Below are 20617 nucleotides of genomic sequence, written 5' to 3' on the forward strand. Positions count from 1 at the left end.
CCCAACCGCTGGTTGGACGTTTCGTTTCTCCAACTTGATGCTCAACTCGATCCGTCGCCCGATCCGGTGCTTGAGCAACCGATCGAGTAGACCCCTGAGTTCGCTCACCAAGCCCGGTGGCGAGTGATGTTCGCCGATCTCCTCGACGTAGGGACCTGTCTACGTCCGAGAGAACTGTTACCGACCCTATGGAGGTCAATTCTGATGCTGATGGAGGAGAGCCGGAGGAGATCCAAACATCGCGGCTAAGGAACAGAGCTGCGGTTGCAAGAGGGAAGAGACCAGCCTCTGAAAAGGCTGAGAAGGTAGCTGAGAGAGCAGCTGAGAAAGAGGATCGAGGCACAGAGGAGGAGAACCATGAGCGAGAGGAAGAGCAAAGAGAACGCACACGCCAAGCCTCGCGGAGGCTGAAGCAGAAAGAAGTGGAGACTCCGGCAAAGCTTTTAAAGGTTTTCCGCAAGATGAATTTCGTTAGTACCCGCTACCCTCACCGAGAGACGATGAAGCAGTTGGGCATCGCTAGAGATGTCGAGTTCCTGTTCGACATGTGCCACTTGGGCCAAATGATGCGATCCCAACTTGAAGCTTATGAGGAGGAGACGGTCCACTTTCTCTCAACACTACGGTTGCACTACTTTGAGGACCACCGGACCCTACTACCCGATGGGGGGATCAGGTTCATCACCTTCTCCGTGCAAAACAAGGAGTACCGACTTACTTTCAAGGAGATGGACAAGCTGTATGGTTTCAAGGCTGGGAGTGGAGAAGGCATGGAGGTGAGCAAGAAGGATATGAGGTCCCTATGGCTGACAATAGGCGACAAACTCCCCTACAAGTCTACAAGCTCCAAATCCGCTCAAATAAGGAGCCCTGTTTTGAGGTACTTTCACAAGTCCTTTGCTTGCACTCTTTTTGCTAGAAAGGAGACTGGGAATGTGAATGACCATGAGCTCCAGCTGCTAGACATTGCCTTGTGTGGAGTGTTAGACAATGCTAGGGATGGTACACCGCTAGTAGGAGATGTTGCAGATACTAGCATGATCTTTGTGTTGCTCGATCAGTTCCTTTACCTCAATTCATGGGCTATGAAAACTGAGAGAAGAGAGGGAGCTGGAGAGATCTCCATAGGAAGATTGGTCACACCAATTTTGGTGGCGTACAATGTGCCTTTGAAAGGAGTGGTACATGACCCGAGATGGCTGGACATCGACTACCTCGTGCTGGCGAGATTTTTGGCCTATGAGAGGCCAAACAACAGGATGCTCTTCAAGTTTGTCCATCCAACTGTCGGAGCCGCCCAAATGATCATGCCCAATGTAGTGTGCACCAAGGTCCGGCTGGGGGAGAACATCGACTTTGCACCGCCTCTAGAAGAGCTGTACAACCTGGAGAAGGAATCCAAAGCTGGAGAGAGAGAGCCGACTGGGCGAGAACAAGGAGACAACTCGGAGGATTACGACTTTGAGGAGTATGTGTGCTCACAAAAGAAGCCTGTTGGGGTGAGGGAAGCTCACAAGAGGATCGGATGGCTGAAGAGGATGAACAAGTTTCTGGTTAGGAAGGTGAAGGATCTTACCGGCTCAGTGAAGGTGATGGGAGGTGAGATATAGGAGCTGCAAGACAAGGCAAGCTGTGCCTCAGCTCCCACCTCGGCATATGCACCCACATGGATGGGAAGAAGCGGACCACTAGGAAGAATTCGAGGACTGACACCTCCAGAGCCTCACAGAGCATCATCTTATGAGCCCCAGCCAGAGGAGGATATCAACAGACCCAACAGATCGCGGAGAAGCCACTCAGATGCCTATCCGACACCTAATCCGATGGGGTACACGATGCCTTACCCGATGCACCCATCGAGCACCTATTCGGGTGGGCAATCAGGTCCTTTCCCTCCGACGTATCAAATGCCGTATATGATGTCGTATTCGATGCACCATGCGAGTGGCTATACGGGTGATCACTCCAGACCTCTCCCGTCATACCCGTCATACTATCCGATGAGCTACGCGATGCCATACCCGATCAACCCTTCAGATGCTGGTCCGAGCAAGTCGTCCGTGCACATCACCGAGCTCTCTGACGAGGGAATCCCGACACCTGCTGAAGCCGGTGACGACCCTAGCTACACGTTGGCGAGTATGGAGGCTGCTACAACCTCCTTCTTCACCAACCCATGAGGTACCACATTCATTCAATCTTTGTAAATAACATTGCATTTAGTTTCATTTTAGTTTGTGTGATTCTTGGATTCTTTTTCAGGCTTTTATTTACACAGAGACTGTGTAATTTAAGTTTGGGCGAGGGTCCTAGAATGTATTTAACATTGTGTTTTATTTTCTTATTTTCTTATTTCAAATTTTTGCATACTAATTCTATTCATTTGAGTCTGCATCTATGTGCATTGAAAAACCCAAAAAAATTTTAAAAATTTAAAAAAAAATTAGGATTGAGTTTAGTTTGCTTCATATAGGATTGTTGCATATGCATTTTAGGGGACAATGATTAAAACCACCTTGTTTAAAATCAAACCTTAGGATTGAAGCTATAACCCTTCATCACAGTTCATTATTGCTAGATCAATCTTTGGAAAAAAAATGAAAAATCTTTGCTTAGAACCTTTTGTCTTTTGAATGCTTCCTCCACTTGATAGAACATTGCATCATCTCTATTTTATTGGACTTAATTTGAACTTAAATTGTCTTGCTTATGGAATTTGAATACTTGCTCATGATAACTCTAAACTTGGGTTAGCACTCCATTTTTACCAATCTTTTCGTTTAACCCGATTTGTTTTTCCCTATCCTTGAACCCAAACCTTTCTTTCAAACCTTGTTGTGAATTGTTGAGTGAGGCCTTTTCATTGTGCTATAGGTTGTGAAACCTTGAGAGTATTGAGAACGACAAAGAACTGGCTCTTGATTTAGCTAAGTTAGAATCATTTGGACTAGCTAATAGAATTGGTTTTGAGAGGTATGTAATTAGCATGTTTATTTGGGGTTGGGTTGAGAAATAAAAAGAAAAAAAAAACAGAAGTCCCTAAGGTTCAGTTCAATTAGCTTTAAGTCTCTAAAAAAAAAAAAAAAAAAAAAAAAAAAAGATCTTGCTATAATCTCTTAGAAAGAAAGAAAGAAAAAAAATATATATATATATATACATATTAGGAGTTTAGCAAAGCAAGAAAAGAAAAAAAAAAAAAAGAGCTAGATGTTTAAAGTTTAGACCTTAGGGATTACAAAAAAAAAAAAGAGTTAAAATCAAGGTTGTGGGTAGTTTTGTTCTAGGGGTTTGATTAAACAAGAGATGAATGAGAAAATGGTAGATTATCAAGAGTTAAGCTTTGTATGCCCAAATTGTTCTCAATCTTAGATAGTTTTCACAACTGTCTAGCATTCTTTCTTTTGAGAGAAAACCACCCAAAGAATTTGTTTGAAACCACCTTACCAAAAAGCCTTACCCTTGAAACCGATTGAGCTTGATTCACCTTCCATTTGCAAGAATTCGCCAAACACTTAAATGAATGTGAAAGAGATGTTCTTTGGAATTGCAAGTCTTTACTTTTAGTTGGAGGTTGAACTAGATCGATGCATGGTAATAAGCATAGAAAAATATTTGTAAGTATGTTGATTGATCTTACCACCATTAAACTATCTTTAAGGACTATAGCTTGAATCCTTCGCTTAGCATATAAAGGTTATGAGTCCCCATTTTTAAACCACACCCTCCTACTTCCTTGCTAGAGGACTAGCAAGATTTAAGTTTGGGGGTATGATAACTCTCTAATTTACATATTTTTAGCATCCTTTTTTATCCATATTTTGCACTATTTATACCCTTACCTTAGCATTTTTAGGTCATTAACTGTAGGAATTCGCATTTAGGCCATTTAGGGTGTTGCATTCTTGCATTTGCATACTTTGGATGAAAATAGGTGCTTTAGAGCCTAAAATGGGGGAAAACAAGGACAAACCCGAACATGTACCCGAAGGAGCCATCGAGCCGGAAGAACAGTCTGAACCCCAACACGATCGAGGAGGATCCGAGAGCAGGAAGAACAACCCAAAGATCTACCCGAGGAGTAACCCGACCTCATCCTCGTGCACCCCATCGAGTAGATCATCGGGCAGGACTGGGAAGCTAGGTCAAAGGGGTTTCCATATATAAACCCCTTCCTCGCAAATGAGCACGCCACAGACCCTCAAACCAGAGTGCGAGAGCTTCTGAGAGAGATCTAGAGCGACTCAAACTTCTTTTCACTTTTGTTAGAATTTATTTTACATCTTTTTGTTATTCTTTTAGATTTTTATTCTATACTTTTCTCTTCTACTTTACATTGTAATACAATGTAATTTTCGTTTATCCTTGTTTCTATGTTTCCTGCAATGATTTTGGAGTAGTGTAGTAAGGTTTCTAGGGATGGGATAGATGATTTTGTGTTCTTGATCGGTTAGGATGTCTTAGTTTGATTGTTTATGTTTTATAAATTCCCTTCTAGATTGGTGTTCTTAATGCTGTCAACAAACCGAGAGGGTGAGATTAGATCTAGGGTGTTTTACCATCGAGAGGTGTAGATGAAATGCTTGAATCAACCAATGCTAGAGATTTACTAACTTAGCCTAAGAGATTAGATGAGTAAGGGGTTTATTGACAATAATGAATCGGTTCATATTGCATGCTTGGTCATGTTTCTCCAACGAGAGTTGGGTAGGGGAGTGATCAAGGTTGATTGTTTCTATCACGAGAGTGTTTTAACAAGATTTTAGAGATTCATTGTCTAGGGAATATTTGCTTGAGGCATGTAAGACATCTGTATTGGTCAGGAACACTTAGGAGTCGATTACCGCATCATTAGAAGCTTTCGTATTTTATTTGCTTGCATTTTTATTCATTACTCGATCCCTTACCCGAACAGGTACACGATCACCTGCTTCGAGTAACCCTTCGAGCTGTTCATACCTTCTTTGCTAATTCGATCACCCCACCCGATCCTGTACTCGAATGCTTGCATCGAGTGCTTAGGTCGAGTGGTTCATTGTTTATATTCTTTTCTTTTATTTATTCTATGATTGTTAGACAAAACCCTTTTATTGCTTGGCTTGACTTGCTTGCTCCTGATTGCATTCTATCTGCTAGCATAACAACTATTTGGATTGATAACCTTTTGTACTACAACTGCATAGGGAATTGATACCCTAGGTAAAAATCATGTTATCAAACTCTCTTATTACTCTCTATATATATATACATATATATAATATCCATGAATTTTATCATACAAAATAATTGATGCTGGTACTATGTCCCCTTTTGAGCATGGAGAGGTATTTGTACTCGTCTACTCAATGATGGTGGAGAGGTTTTCTTGTTTTGATCTTTACACTACTAGTGCCCACTGATATATAGTTTTTTTTCCCCATAAAATTTCTGGTGTTATATTAAGAGAACTTCGGTTACAAATATAGAGTTTAGGTGCCGCAACAACAGCTAATATCCGGGGTCAACAAGCCCGGTACAAGAACATAGGTAGGTAATAATTTAAACAGAGAAAGAACGAAACCACAACATGAGCATATCTTGAAGCTTCGGGTTAGAACTCCTTGTTAAGCAAGTGTTTCGTATACGACGATCAAGTTGGTGAAAAATCCCTTCCACATGAGTGTTAATACTGGTGAAGATGCGGGCGTTTTGTTCATGCCAAAGAGAGTAGATAACTGCGTGAGCTGCGATAAGCTTTAGAGGACCCATTTGAGCTTCGTTACTTGGAGACTTTAACCAAAGCAGAAAACGGTCCCAAGTGTTGAACCCTGTGAAAGAGAACTGAAGTCTGGCAAGGCACCATCTCCAAAGATCATAACTATATAGACATATCAACAATAGATGGTCTCTTGTTTCAAAGTAAATCTCACAGAGGTAGCATGTATCATCTTCTACTATTCTCCAGTTCCTTAGCCTAGACAGAGTTGGCATTCTATCAAGGCAACATAACCACATTAATAAAGAATGTAATAGTTGCTAAAGAATGTAATATTGCTGTTTGACTTGTGTTCATCACCATGTCTAATTAATAAAAGGTTGACTTTGATTAGGGGAACTAAGAAAGATTTCTCGATGTGACACTAACTGAAGACAACAACATAACCACTGGGAAGATTTATCAGGTAGTCATATATATATATATATACTAGAATATTACCCACACATCACTGATGCAATCAAGGGTTGGATACTTGGATTGAGTCAGACTCTCTGATTTCTCGTTTACTTAAAAAAATCCTTAATCTACTTTTCTTTTTCTGCTGCTTATACGATAGGTGACATCTAATCAGTGCCCTTTTATCGAGGCCTTGAGAAAATTGTCATTCTCAGTTGGTAAGTCTGTGAATCTTCCTTCTCTAGGGAAACTATACTTTTTTTTCAATTAATTCTTGATGATGTTTGTTCATATTTCCCTTGCTAGGACTATAATTTTTTTTTCCTGGTTTACGTCACCTTGATTCTTGTTCTGGGGGTTATTGGGGAACATGTAGATCTCTTAGACCATCTTTATTAGTAGTTTGTTATTTTTACGTTCTTAATTATTTTAACAAGAAATTTTGTGTATTTTAAAATAAAAACCTTAATAAAGTTAATTACAATTAATGATCTCTCTCCAATGGTAAAAAGGTGCATGGAATCGGAAACGGTACGCAAAAGTGGAAGCGTTTGGAAGCGAGGAAGCGAGTTTATTTTTTTAAACTAAGAAGCAGGTACGTGTTAGAAGCGTGTATATAATATAGTATATATATATTATATATATATCAAACATAAGTTTATATTAAAATAAAATATTTTAAACAACAAAATGCAATACACAATTGAATATAAAAATATAAAAGACACTTTATCATTTATATTAAAATAATCATCAATATTTAGAGGATCATTAGACATACTATGTGTCGTTAAAATCAAAATTTAACAGTTTAGAAATTTTAAATTACTACATAAATTTCAGGATCACAATTAAACATAAGATAGAAATCTTACAAATATGATTTTTTAAGAAGACATATTCTTGTATCTAATAAAAATAGTAAATATGAAAATTGGGTGATATTTATAGTATATATAAAATATAGCCACAAGAGAGACAAGAACTAGGAAAAATAATTGAATATTTATTTGGGTGAATTAGGTGAGTGACCAAAAAAAAAAAAAACTAACAAATAATATAACCATTAATTTGAAAAAATTAGATATTTAGGAGCAACGGTAAAGTAAATTATCTTTTTGAGTTTTATGGTTTAAGGGTAGTGGTGATTGGGGTAGACGGCGGTGGTGGTAGACGGTGGTCCGGCGGTGGTCCGACGGTGGTTTGGTGGTGGTCCGGCGGTGTCCTGAGGGTGGCCCGGCGAGGGTGGCCGGAGAGAGGGGCCGGAGGTTGTGGTCGCCGGAGGTGGTGGTCGCCGGAAGTGATAGTTGTTGGAGGTAGTGGTTGTCGGAGGTAGTGGTCGCCGGAGGTGGTGGTGGTGATAGTCGCCGGAAGTGGTTGTAGGAGGTGGGGATGGTGGTTTTAGGGGGTGGGGTTGGTGGTGGTAGGGAAGTGAAGATAGTGGTGGTGGCAAGGATAATATAATACATATTATAATTTATATAGTGTATATTAGCTTTTCATGGTTAGAATAGTTAGCTGTTGAATTATAGTTTTTTTTTGTTGGTTATAGAATGCAATTCCTCTTTTATTTTGTTATACTACATAACTGAACCAAAGAAAAAAGCCGACTGTGGAAAAATATATGAATAACCAGTTGGGCCTCAATGGTTAAGCAAAGTTGGGCCTAAGAGTTAAATGCAAAAAAAACATCACGTGAAAGTTATCTTCTTCATTTAGATCTGGCCAGAATACAAAGAAACCACGATTCCGATTTGTTAATTTATCACGGTTTGCTAATTTATCACGATTCCAACTCGAAATCTGCGCTCCCACAACATTTCCGACCACCACTTTTAGGGAATCGTGCTTCCCTTGCGATTCTGGACGCTTCCGTTTCCGGTTCCGATTCTGGACCGGGAATCGGAGCATCTTCGACGATTCCGTGTAACGTAGTGGCTCTTATTGATCAAACACAACCACTTGCAAAATGCTCAATGAGCATTCACCATATCCATAAACTCCAATCTGAAAATTTCAGAATTCATACAAATAAAAATTCATACTATCCAATGGATACTATACTGCTATTTTATTATATTTTTATCAAATAAAAATTCAATTCAATTAAAGTAAAACTTTATAACAAAAACTGATCTATATAAAATTTCAATTAATAAAAAATTTAGTTTGTACATAGAAACATCAATGTCATGGAAAATACATAACATAAAAAAAAAAAAAAATAACAACCTACACAGTACACAAAAAAAACAGCTACACAGTGAACCACTCTTCCAAATTCAAACTGGAGCCCTTGTAAGCTATTGCCTGAAGCATAAAAACAGCTACACAGTGAACCACTCTTCCAGATTCAGACTAGATCCCTTGTAAGCTATTTCCTGAAGCATAAGAAACAGCTGCACAGTATACCAGTCTTCCAAATTCAAACAAAAGCTCTTGTTACATATTGCGTGAATTCATTTATAAAAACAGTCTTATATAGCATGAGCCGCTTAAGAAACAAACCAAATCCAAAATGCAATTCTGAAAATGTTAACTTGCTCTGTCATATTATTTATTGTCTAGAATGAAAACATATAGATAAAAAGACAATACTAAAATGTATATAAGGGCATCTGCATTCGGAGAACATTTTTGGGTGTTCTTAGAGAAAATATTATGAAAATAATGTAAGATCATTAGTTTAGATCTTTTGTTAAGAAGTTGGTTATTGGGAGAATATGTTTAAGATCATAAAATTTAATAATCTAATAATCTTAAATATATTACAATTTTAAAAACTTTAAAAAATAACATTTAAATTGCAAACTTAAATAACTTATACTAAAATTCAAAATATAATACCAAATTTTTATGAAACAAAAAAACATTAAAGATATAAATTAAAAAAAACAAACAAACATATTACAATTTTAAAAACTTTAAAAAAAAATTTAAAATTGCAAACTTAAAAAACTTATACTAAAATTCAAATACAATACCAAATTTTTATGAAACAAAAAAACATTAAAGATATAAATAAATAAAAACAAACAAAACTTCCTGCAAACAAATAAATGTTTTCTCCTTTGCAAAAAATTGTATCCATTCACGAGTTGCCACGTCATCCAAGAACTGGCCCAAAATCAGTTCTACATCAAGAACCAACAACATGTTCTTCACCCACTATTCACTATATTTTTGATTTTAAAAAGGCTTAGAAAACCCAAGATGTTCCCAATGGAGATGGCCTAATGAATTAAACATAAGGCTAGACATTCTGAAAATCTAAAAACCAAAATGTCAGAACACTTGTACCTTGACCTGAACAGGTTGGCTTCATAAAAGTCTCACGCAGATGCAGAGACCAACGGAAATTGTCATGCTACAACAAATGACCTGAATGAAATCTTGTTAAACATTGACATAACTTACTTGAGAAATTTAGTATACGCAAAGACACAATACTTTTGAGTCACATAAAACATATTAGTTGTTATGAACTCCATCCCATCTCCAACACCTTTATCATCGAATGGTCAGCGCAATTCCTCATGCTAATACATATATTCTCTGCCAATTAGACAGAGGCTTTGTACGTATGTGAATGCTCTCACAAGAGAGCTCAATCAAATGTAATTCATCAAAAACTCATAAGAAAGCAATGAATATTGAAAACATTGAGAAACAAATAAGTTTCTGAACAACATCACATCAGTATCCTGGAGATCAAAAGACAAAAAGGGAAGATAATGAATCACTCAATATAAGAACCAATAAGTTTTGGCTTTCAGTTACGAAAGTATAAGAAACATACCGCTAAAACAAAGTTTCAATCCTTTTCAGATAAGAATTAGTCACGAAATAAGTCTCGCTACAAGAGAAATCAACACAAGCTTCATTCAAAGTTTCCAACATCATTGTACCATCCTTAGTTGCAGCTCAACCCAGCACATCTTCTAGCTTACGTTCCTCAATTTCATCATCTCCCCTAGGATTAACTGAGCTTATTGTCCTATCCATTGCATCATCTTTGGTTTGTAAGTTTGGCATCTCTAGTTCAATCTTTTTCCAAGAAATGTTATTTTAACACTTAAATTTCTAAATATTAATTTGATAACCAAAAAAAAAATCAACTGTTATATATAGATTATTTTAGATAAAATATATTAATACAAAATTTACTCACTAATTAAATATGCTCTTAGATTGTCGGATTAATCAAAGAAATTTGAATGTTAAATTGCAATACAATTGAGAATAATTTGAGCTTGAAGTCATATCGATTACATCACCTTTGGTTCGTAAGCTTGGTATCACTAGTTCAATCTTTTTTTCAAGTCATGTAATTTTAACACTTAAATTTCTTAATATTAATTGGACAACAACTACTATATATAATAATATTCTTACGTGAAGTGACATTAGTGCAGTGGCCAACGGTAAGTCCTTAATGCAAAAGGGATCGAGTCCCGCTCCCTATGAATGTAGGGATTTGGCTAATGGGCCGGCATGTTGTGGCCCAATGGTTGACAAAATATATATATATATATATATATATATTCTTACAAAAATTATTACAAATTTTACAGTTAAATATGTTCTTAAATGGTCGAATTAATAAAAGAAATTTGAGTATTAAATTGTAATAAAATATTAGTTAACTAAGTTTGGTGTCTTATCCATTGCATCGTCTTTGGTTCGTAAGTTTGACATTACTAGTTCAATATTTTTTCAAGTTATGTAATTTTGACACTTAAATATCTTAATATTAATTCTCTTTTGAATTAATGTTAAATTATATTCAAAAGAATTCGATAACAAAAACATGAGAAAATTCAACTAATATTATAAATAAAGAAATTGATGCAAAATTGACTCACTAATTAAATACTATGATCTTAGATTGTCGGATTAATAAAAAAAATGAATGTTAAATTGCAGTATAATGGAGAATAATCGAGTTTGGTGTCTTATCTATTGCATCACCTTTAGTTCGTAAACTTGGCATTGCTAGTTCAATTTTTTGACAAAGTAATTTTAACGCTTAAATTTCTTACGACTAAGTTTTTTTTTTTTTTTTCTTGATATCTAGAGTTTTCTTTATGTTACATCGAACCAAGTTATTGTGTTCGCCTCTAAGGCTTTAATAATGATATTACATCGAATTAAGATTCAAGTTATATGCCTTCACAGCATTTAAACCAAAGTTATAATGTTGCATCCAGCATCTTTACAAACAAGACATTAAGAAAATATCAGTAACACATGCAAGACTGAAATAAATCATTAGTTTCACCTTAATTGCTAAGAATATAGTTTATAAAAGAGGAACTAACTAGTGCATAACTAATTATTAGAATGTCAAGTACTGAAGAGAAACCCATACATGAAGTTTTTAAAGTTGTATATTTAGTTTTACTGATTCATCAGAACATGGTTCTGTTACCACCTCAGAGAAACAAGAGAAATCGGAATGAAGGGTAGAGAAAACAGAGGAAAGTGAGGCGACACCAAAAGTATACATAAGCGACTGAACTTACTCTTTAAAAAATTGGTTATATAATTAGTTTATTACATTTGGTACTATATACATCAAATCAATAAAGTTACTCCGCTAATTACACAACATAAAAAAGTCCCAGTTACTCCGCTTAACTTGTCGAGTCCAAAACTGTGAAGCTTCTCCTTACATTCTGCTCGTTTTGTCCTTTCCTAAAGCTTAAAGAGTCATAAAGATTCAGGATCAAGCATCCATGTGTTAGGGTCGTAATCATAATCCAAATGACCAACTCTTGGCTTATAAAAAGAAAAGACTTACCAAATCTTGACCCAAAAATCGATCCTTTTGCTTTCAGTTTCTTACCCTGTTCGGTTTTGACAGGTTTCGTGCCTTTACCGCTACTACTCTCTCCCTGTGTAAAACCCGAGAATCTGCTCACTTTTTCGTGGTACACAGCCGGAGGTGCAAGCCTTAATCGAGGCAAGCTCTCTATCTGTACCAACCTCTGATCTTTCTGAAGGTTGGTTAAGATTTCAAACTGCAACGTTGAACAATGTAAACCTCTTTTAGTTATTTGCAATGACATTTTCAGTTTTAGAATTATAAACATCTTACCCGTGATATTTGCTGGTTATGAGAATGATTGCTCATTTCATTCTCGTGTAAGTAAGGCGAAGCACGTTGTGCAGACCCGGCGTTTGACGAAACTGTGCTTATTAGTCCATAATCCAGGTAGAACGATTTACCTTTAGAAGAACTTTTGCTGGTCTTCTTGGTCATACAGACAGGACAGCCTGATGAGGAGACATGAACTGATGACGATGATGATGAGGTCTCATTCTCTGATGGTTCACACTGAAGATGTGTTGCGTGGCCACAGTTGAAAACACGTACACGAAGAGCAGCAAATGTCTTGGTGAGAGGGCAACTGCATATACAACAAAGCAAACTTCTGGGTGCATACCCGTGAGAAGCACCTTTCTTAAGTAAGTTCATGGAGTAGAATGTATCATCTTCGATTAAAGACTTTGCAGTATCCTGACCAGGGTAAGAAAAGTTTTAGAACATTTGAAGAGAGATCACCCAACCCATGCACGAGATTACATGATTAGAGAGACGCATGTACATACCAGTATTCTCCGTTCGAATCCATATGTTCCAAGCATTCCCAATATTGTAAGTTTAAAATCACCAAACTCTTGAGTACCGTTGTCAGAGAGGAGTTTTGTCATGATTGTTGGAAGACGAACATATCCTATCATTCCTTCAACAATCTCTTTGATAAATTGAGATATGAGCTTCCTCAGGATGTGTGTACCTGCCGTATCAGATCCTGGAATCCTCCACTTAATTGCAACGTCTGATTCATTGACATTAAGTTCCAACGGTTTAACATCTAATGGACCTTTATTTATTTCATCGGTGTTCCTCGGTTCCCTATATGAATCCATCAAAGGTTCACAGAAACTGCATAAAGCACGAAGAGAGAAAACTATGATCAAGTAACAGCTCGTCGCACTCGCTCAGGCTTGTTGTTAACTCCAACATGAATTTAGTTGCATATGTTTAAGAGTAACTATGACGTGAGTGTTATTAGGGCGAAAAGAAATTGGTTAGTAGCGATGTGTATGATCATGCTTACGTGTCAAGAAAGCGAAACCAAAGTATCTCAGACTCCTCTGGATTAAGACGAGGAGTGTTGCGCTGACACAATCCTACACAAGCTTGCAGAACACCTTGTACGTCATGTACCTGAGGGATGGATAATAAACAGCATGAGAAAAAGAGAGAGCGAAAGCACGGCATATAGAAGCACACTTTCTTATTGTATAGAATATACAGACCTCCTTCAACTCTAGAGCACTACTGAATAGTTCCAAGCTGGCTCCTTCGCTAGCACTCAATTTTATTTGTGTTATAAGGTAATCCACTGCATTTTCAAGTTCAACATATTTTTCATTGAGTCCAGAGAGTGTAAGTGACAAAGCACTTGCTGCATCACCCACCCTCTCCAAGAGGAATGCTGCTGCATCTACAATTCCATATTCCTGGCACAGACGTAGACAGTGTTCCACCCTGTAGCTGTCAAAGGTTTCCAGAAATCTCAAGACTGACTTCGGTTCGTACTTGCATAATAGCTGTAAAAATACGCAGAGAATTATCAGCATTGAAGGTTGAAACGATTCCATGATGCCACCCAGGACCCACTAAAGGATATGAAGAGGAGATTAAGAACAAGTCGAGCTGGCAGTCAAATCACTTTTTAAGACAAACGAACCAAACAAAGTTCTGGTGTAAATAAAGCAATGGGGTTTCAATCTTGGAAGTTCTGAAAAAGTAGTGCAAAGAGCCATAACAGTTGCAAGATGCGATATAAGGAAAGTATTCTTTGGCAGAGACCTAAGACTTGTTGCGGACTAAATTTGTCTCACTCGCTTCGGTAATTATAGTCAAAAACCAAAATATTGTTTCAAGAGGCAGACTTCCACGAGAACTTATATCTATTAGACATCTACCATTTTATATAGAAGGCTAAAGAAGGCATTTAACTAAGAAGATAAGAAATATCGACGCTGCAGAGAGATACAGTTGAACAAGTTTTCATAAATGCTTACCTCTAAGTAAAGCTCAATCATGTCATCAGTCACATTAACTGGATTATCTTGGATGAATTTAGGAAAGCCATTAAGTTCTTCCAAATAAATCTCAGCCTCTGTGGGTATATCCCTTCTAATGTTTTCACCCGAATTATCTGCAGCTTCATATTTTTTTAGACGAGAAAAATCAAGACTCCCAGACAAGTGAACCTCAATGACAGTTTTGAGATACAGGAACAAGCTTCTTGGATGAGAATGGAGCTGCTCTTGGATGCGTGTGATGTTGTCTTTCAAATTATCAATAATCAGGAAGAATGTTCCCTGTCTACAAAATGTCAGAAAACCAATATTATCAGACCCCACTAGACCTAATCAACAGAGAGAGAATAAAATCAATCTAAAATTACCTGTTCAATACAAGGAGCTCGGGAATCCTACAAATTATTGCAGATTGGAAGGCAGTGAATTCATCCCCACTCAACCGTGACAGCATATTGTTCACATAGCAAAACGAATGTATGGGTTCATCTGCCTCTTTCATGTAGCTATCCAAAGCTGCAACGTACCTTCGACCGAGAATATGAATATAACCACAAACCTGGACATTGGAAACCATAAACAGAGATCAAGGAGGACAACCCAAAGTACACATCGCAAGCACGCTGTAGAGGAATGATAAATGTCTATTAAGAGGATACCTGATAAAAATGTGATTTCTCACAAAGGTGTGATACATAAGCTACATCCCAATCAGTCTCCGGTACAGCTTTCAGAAGGTTTAGTAATTGGGTCTCTCTCATCTTAGAAGACACGTTATAAGTTGGATGAATGTGATCTGATGTTAAGTAATCTAAAATCTGTGCCAATACGCTCTTGGGAATACTAACTTTACCACGTGCTGCATAAAATGCAACAAACTCATATAGAAGACTTGAATCCTCCTTAGACGGCCAATTTTTATCTGATTCTGAATCATTTGGATCGCCAGATTCATCAGCCTGGCTTAAGTCCCCATCAAGAACGTGAACTAGAGCATCTATAAGATTCTGGATTAGTATATTGTTGTTAACTTCGGGTAAACTGTCATCAGTCTTGGACTCTAAACTTACTTCACCGGACTCCAGCAGATGACCCTTATGATTCACCATTTCTTTTTCTACAAATGCATATCTTAGGACATCTAAAGTGGCTTCAGTATCCATCTCTAGTAGATGGTAGAGGTTCAAGTAAATCCATCGAGATGTTACACATGTACTAGAATCATGGGTGTTTGATTTCTCCAGTAGAAACTGAATCAGCTCGGTCCTGAGTGATGGCAAGCGTGTAGGATTTAGAGTTCCATGTCCTGCAGATAAAACTCAAATCAGTGTGTGAGAGGAAAATGCTTATACAAGTTTATAGGTCACCAGATACCATACTTGGGTAGATTGCAGATCATAACATGCAGTGAAACAATAATTAAATCCTACCTGGGGGAAAAGCCAAACCAAGAAAGCAGTACTTTAGATAAACAAGCATCCGGTACCTGAAAAAGAAACATGATAGAAAAAAAAGGGCAATTTTTGAAGGTTCAGACAACAACTATATTGTGTCATACAGGAAATCAAACCTTTATTAGACAGCAATAATATTGAAATTAGCTATATGCATAGGTGCCTTCGAGGATTAATTTCATGTTAGATGGAAATAAATGAGCCTTTTGAATTCTAGGTTTTCCTCTAGTCCATGACTGAAACAAGCGAGGAGGGGGCTCTCAAGTTCAGTTTTGCGCGTAAAGTTTTATTAAGCCAGAATAAAGTGCAACGACCTAACATAACATACCCAATGGCTGTAGCCCTTTGTTTCTCACTGTTCCGTAAGACAATCAGGAGTTCCTCCAGAGGTGACCTGAAATCATCCAACCCCTTGTTGAAAAGATAGAGCAAGGCCCCATAAAGCCCATGCTCACGGCAAATTCTGACTACCTAAGTGTCAATAAGGAAAATATCAGAAATTCAACCATAAAGTCAACACATCAACTTATTGAAGATAAAGACCAAACAGGACAAATGAAATTGTCTACAAAACCTGACCTGATTGAAATCTAAGGAAGAAATATCCATGTGAAGTACACACTGCTCAATTCTTTGTAGCCATCCTTTCCTACTATAATGTTCAACCAGCGCTTGCATAATCTGAGCAGTATGAAACCAAACAAAAGAATAATAAGATAAAATATAACAGCACTGTTGAGGAAATATCTTATAGTTCCACAGAAGATACCTCAGGAGGAAGAGATCCAAGCATATCCCTCAATATATAAGGCTCCAAAAGCTCCAAAAATGTATCTAGACAAACCAAAAGTAGTTGCCGCAATAAATACGAGAAATTATAGTGTCTCATTATACACAAGGAATTAATAGTCATCACGAGATTTGAACCAAGATCAAACTGTCTTGAAAATGGACAGCAGATTCCAAAGCACGTGTATATCTCACTTAATAAACTAAAGGTATAAAAATTATTACAATTAGCATTGCAATACTATACTGTTTGATTAAGCAAACTATACAATTACTCTAAATCGTTTATAGAAGAACTAAACTAAAAATTAGGGAGAACATACATGCAAACACGGAGCACAACATGTGTGTGTGTATTATGAAAATCGGCATACATAAGAAAAACAATAACCCAGAGGAAATACCAAAAACAAGATCAGTTGACCAAAGCTCTCTAAGGATTTTAAAGAATAAAGACACAGAAACAGACAACCCTTTTCCTTAATCCTAACGTGGTAAACATCTTTCAAAGAATTATATAGTTAGAATGATAGTTAACCCTGTTCCTTAATAAAATGTAGCACCGAAAAAGGAAGTTATTATGAACACATAAAGATGTGAAAGATATACCTCTTTGTTGTACAGCCACAAATCTGGAAAATATCTCATCAAAGAGCAAATCCATCCTGTTAATATGAACACAGAATTCAACGGCAACACCACCAACACGATTGTATTGTTCTTCTATCTCTAAATTGACATTATTGGTTCCACTGCTTTGCTCATGAGTTACTCCATTTTTTTCGATCTGATTGGAAAATGCTATTGAGATATAAGAAAATACTTCATCTACGTAGGAAAATAGCAACTCTGCTAAACTGGGTGCTATGGCTTCCCTTATGGCATCCACAGTTTTGGGGAGGTCAACAACCCCATGAGCTTGACCATTAAAAAGTGACATTGCCATGTTAAATGCACCCATCCAGTCACCTCCTCTCCTTAACACATCAACCCGCTCCTTCCACGGCAAAAGTCTGGAGATAATAAGATGCGCAGTCCCGAGAATGTATACTGAAGCCCCTCTGACACCCACAGAGTTTTGATAAGCTTTCTCAGGATTTCCAAAGACATTTGTAAAGTACGTATGATAGGAAATTAGGTCATTCCCAGAAGAACCAGCCACAGAAAAGTTTGTCTGATGAATTACCACACCATCTCTTGTGAACAGATACAAATGGCCCGACACAGTTGGGATCACCAGCAACTGAATATGCAGAGAAAAACAGCAAAATCATGAATATGCATTTGCTTAGAAAAAAATATTTATATCAGTATACACACCTGGTCATCTAGCCAAACAACACCAATAGCTGGACTGTCAAGTGACCATTTGGCATATTCCTTAAGGTCTGATTTTACCAACTTGGCAACCTGAACTCTACGATCCCACGCAATGACAAGAAAAGAAACCCTATCTTCTGCCTCCTTGGAAGAATTTCCTGCAAAATTTCACGTTACTAAAACAGTACATGTAAAGTACACAGTTATAGCGGGAGAAGAATTACCCGTAGAGCATTTCCAGGCAGTGTATGGCATGGAACCCTCCCGAACCCCTTCTGGCCTAGGAAGTTGTGCATACACCTCCAAATTTGGAATGAGCTTTACCTGATAAAAACAGAAGAGGATGATCTCCAGAAGCGTAACCAGTAAATTGAATATGAAAAATATCTGGAATAGTTACCACTAGTCCAGTTTGATAGGTGACAAATATAACAACACCTTCTTCCACCGAAGTTGAATCCTCATTAAAGAGCTTCCAAGTTGAATCAACCCCAACAACACCTCCCATCATGCTACTTATACTGCTGGATGGAACTGCAGAGTTACCCCCCTTAGAAGAGGCCAAGGAGCTTCCAAAATTTTCATCAGGCAAAGGTGATGCCGAGAGGACCGTTCCATTTTTTTGTCCATCGAGAAGACACTAATACAATCAAAATAATGTGTACAAACCCATTCCTCCGAGTAAGTAAGGCTGAACAGGAAACCAGCAGAAACAGACACAAAATCACAAGCAAATATAACTTTACAGAATACTAAATTTACCTGCGATTTTACTGTATACATGTTCAACAGCAGAGCCCAAGAAAAAGTGTGTTTGAAAACAACACCCTTTGTATCACTTGTAATCACTTTAAATAGGCGAGAACCCTGAGAATCCCGACCTAGAAAAAACGCATATACTACTGGTGCAGTATGTTCAGTGATCACTTTTGCGACCGAAGCTCTCTGCACGTCCCAAACTGTAACATGTCCATCACCATAACCTGCTAGCAGGAGGCTCCCTATCTGATTGAAGCAAACGGAGGTAACTGGGGACTGGGATCTTTCTCCTTGTAAACCAAGCCAAATCATCTAAAAAGTTGCAAACATAAATATTAATAACTGGAGTATATATCCGCACAGTTTATGATATGCTCTTGTACGAATAAACTAAAAATGGACATAATTAATTATGTATAAGACAACCTTTGATTCCATTTGATCTGCAGTATCAGAAGAATATTTACTTGGTATAACGAGGATGACCCCCTTGGATGTACCCACAGCAACAAACCTTAAATGAACAGCCAAAACCTGAGGAGAACCGTGGTCTCGCTTAAATGCTTGCGATGAAATGGTTCGGCTGATGGTATTGTCAGCATCAACATCAAAGTAACCTAAATTCGTCGAACCGACCTTAACACCCTCAAGTCTCATTGGCTGAGCAGCAGCCCCTTCCTCCCAATGCAAACCTGTATATGCTTGTTTTTTCTCAAACTCTTCAGCCAAGACAAGCTGCTTTCTAAAAGATGGTGATTTTGATTTCTCTCTTTTACTCATCCTTTCTTTTTCCAACTCAACAATCCTCTCTTCTACAAGCTCTGAAATGCCAGAAATTGAGCTTCCATCATCAGGAACAAAAGCATCAATTCCCTCTGCTTTAGAATCCGGTATAACTATATCTGATTTATCACTCTCAACATCTCCAACACTTGAGTCCTCAACATTGCTTACCTTAGTATCATAGCACTTGCCATCAGAATCATTAAAATGTTGAGACTCTAAAGACTCCACCACCAAAGAAGCGACTAACATTGTGTTATCAACGGCAGCAATTTCGGATTCTGCGGCAGTGACTAAGTCAGGCTTTGAGTTTGCCTCACTGTCACGGGCATCAACTAAGCTCTCAGCAACATCACTAGCTTGGACTTCCATCACTTTAGCTTCGTTTTCTTGACTTGCAACAACCGCAACTCCACTATCAACAGAAGCAGCAGATCCAGCAACAACAGAATCTCCATTCGAAGAAGAAACTTCTTCCTGCTGCAGAAACTCACTACTTGCACTGTTAGCTCTCCTCGACTTGATAATAGCAGCGTGTGGTGTAGGAACCAACCTAGAAGCAGCCACAGCCGCCGCAAGCGCCGCACCGGGCTTCACATTCGACCGCACTCCTGCGAATAGCGAAGGCAAAGGCAACTGCCTTAAAGATGAAGAAGAAGAAGAAGTCGATCGCCGCGTCGGAGGATTCAAATTGGATTCAGGTCTCACCACCGGAACGTTTGTAAGGGCTTCTGATAGGCGGCGGCGGCGAGTCGGATCGTTTTGCTTCGGCCGTTTAATTGACGGTGGGGAAGAAGGAGGAGAAGGTGACGGAGATGAAGAACTAGACGCGTTGAGAATTTCGTCGACTGTACGGTGAGGGACGGATGAAGAATCCAAATCGGAATCGGAGTCTGAGTCCGATACAAGGAACGAATCGAGATCGAGTTCCATGTTAGACTTTTTCATAAAAACATGAACTCCAGGAGGAGGAGCAGTCGTAGTCTCTATGATGACTTTTGAAAGTAGCTGAGAGATTATTCTCTAGCCGTTTGGGGTTCATCAGAAGAAACTCAATTCTCCGCCGGCACTAGTCGACGTTTTTAATTCAGCTAACATCGAGTCAATTAAGGAAAACAAAACCTTGTCAGAGTGTTCTATGAAAGGCTCTATCAAACCCAAAAAAAAAAAAAAAAAAAAACAAAGTGGGCTTTTGATGTAAGGAAGCCCATATGAAGAGAATGATGTTGACCAGATGTTT

The 20617-nt window shown here is 38.1% G+C and overlaps 1 protein-coding gene across 8 annotated transcripts; it reads right to left on the bottom strand.

Annotated features, from left to right (window-relative positions):
• Window positions 1–11655: 11655 nt before the first annotated feature.
• LOC104707964 (uncharacterized) lies at window positions 11656–20590 on the bottom strand. Of its 8 annotated transcripts, none has more exons than XR_015563951.1 (20): window positions 19021–20590; window positions 18598–18906; window positions 18236–18475; window positions 18060–18159; window positions 17836–17993; window positions 17125–17758; window positions 16496–16560; window positions 16306–16407; window positions 16055–16197; window positions 15703–15758; window positions 15343–15578; window positions 14932–15269; window positions 14641–14831; window positions 14252–14558; window positions 13481–13774; window positions 13279–13388; window positions 12767–13103; window positions 12252–12674; window positions 11955–12174; window positions 11656–11854 (listed from the first exon to the last, which is right to left on the bottom strand). XR_015563951.1 is itself a non-coding variant. In XM_019228871.2 (19 exons), exons 1-19 carry the CDS (start codon window positions 20323–20325, stop codon window positions 11823–11825), a joined length of 5643 nt encoding a protein of 1880 aa, XP_019084416.2. In that variant the 5' UTR covers window positions 20326–20590; the 3' UTR covers window positions 11656–11822. The 8 variants fall into 8 exon arrangements, 4 of the variants coding, with proteins under 4 accessions (XP_019084416.2, XP_019084415.2, XP_087318069.1 ...); XR_015563950.1 differs by having other exon boundaries at window positions 14252–14554; window positions 19021–20561; XR_015563949.1 differs by having other exon boundaries at window positions 14252–14554; window positions 14932–15578.
• Between the last annotated feature and the right edge of the window lie 27 nt (window positions 20591–20617).

This window comes from Camelina sativa, chromosome 8 (genome assembly GCF_030686135.1).
Source record: "Camelina sativa cultivar CO46 ecotype springtype chromosome 8, ASM3068613v1".
NCBI lineage: Eukaryota > Viridiplantae > Streptophyta > Magnoliopsida > Brassicales > Brassicaceae > Camelina > Camelina sativa.

What these genes read in the sequence shown, in the direction of transcription:
- LOC104707964 (XM_019228870.2), bottom strand. Translation starts at nt 20,325, where the DNA reads ATGAAAAAGTCTAACATGGAACTCGATCTCGATTCGTTCCTTGTATCG. An exon ending in CTTCCTTAGATTTCAATCAG is followed by an intron (nt 16,198 to 16,305) that starts GTCAGGTTTTGT and finishes ATTGACACTTAG; the next exon opens with GTAGTCAGAATTTGCCGTGA. An exon ending in TGGTTTGGCTTTTCCCCCAG is followed by an intron (nt 15,579 to 15,702) that starts GTAGGATTTAAT and finishes TTTTATCTGCAG; the next exon opens with GACATGGAACTCTAAATCCT.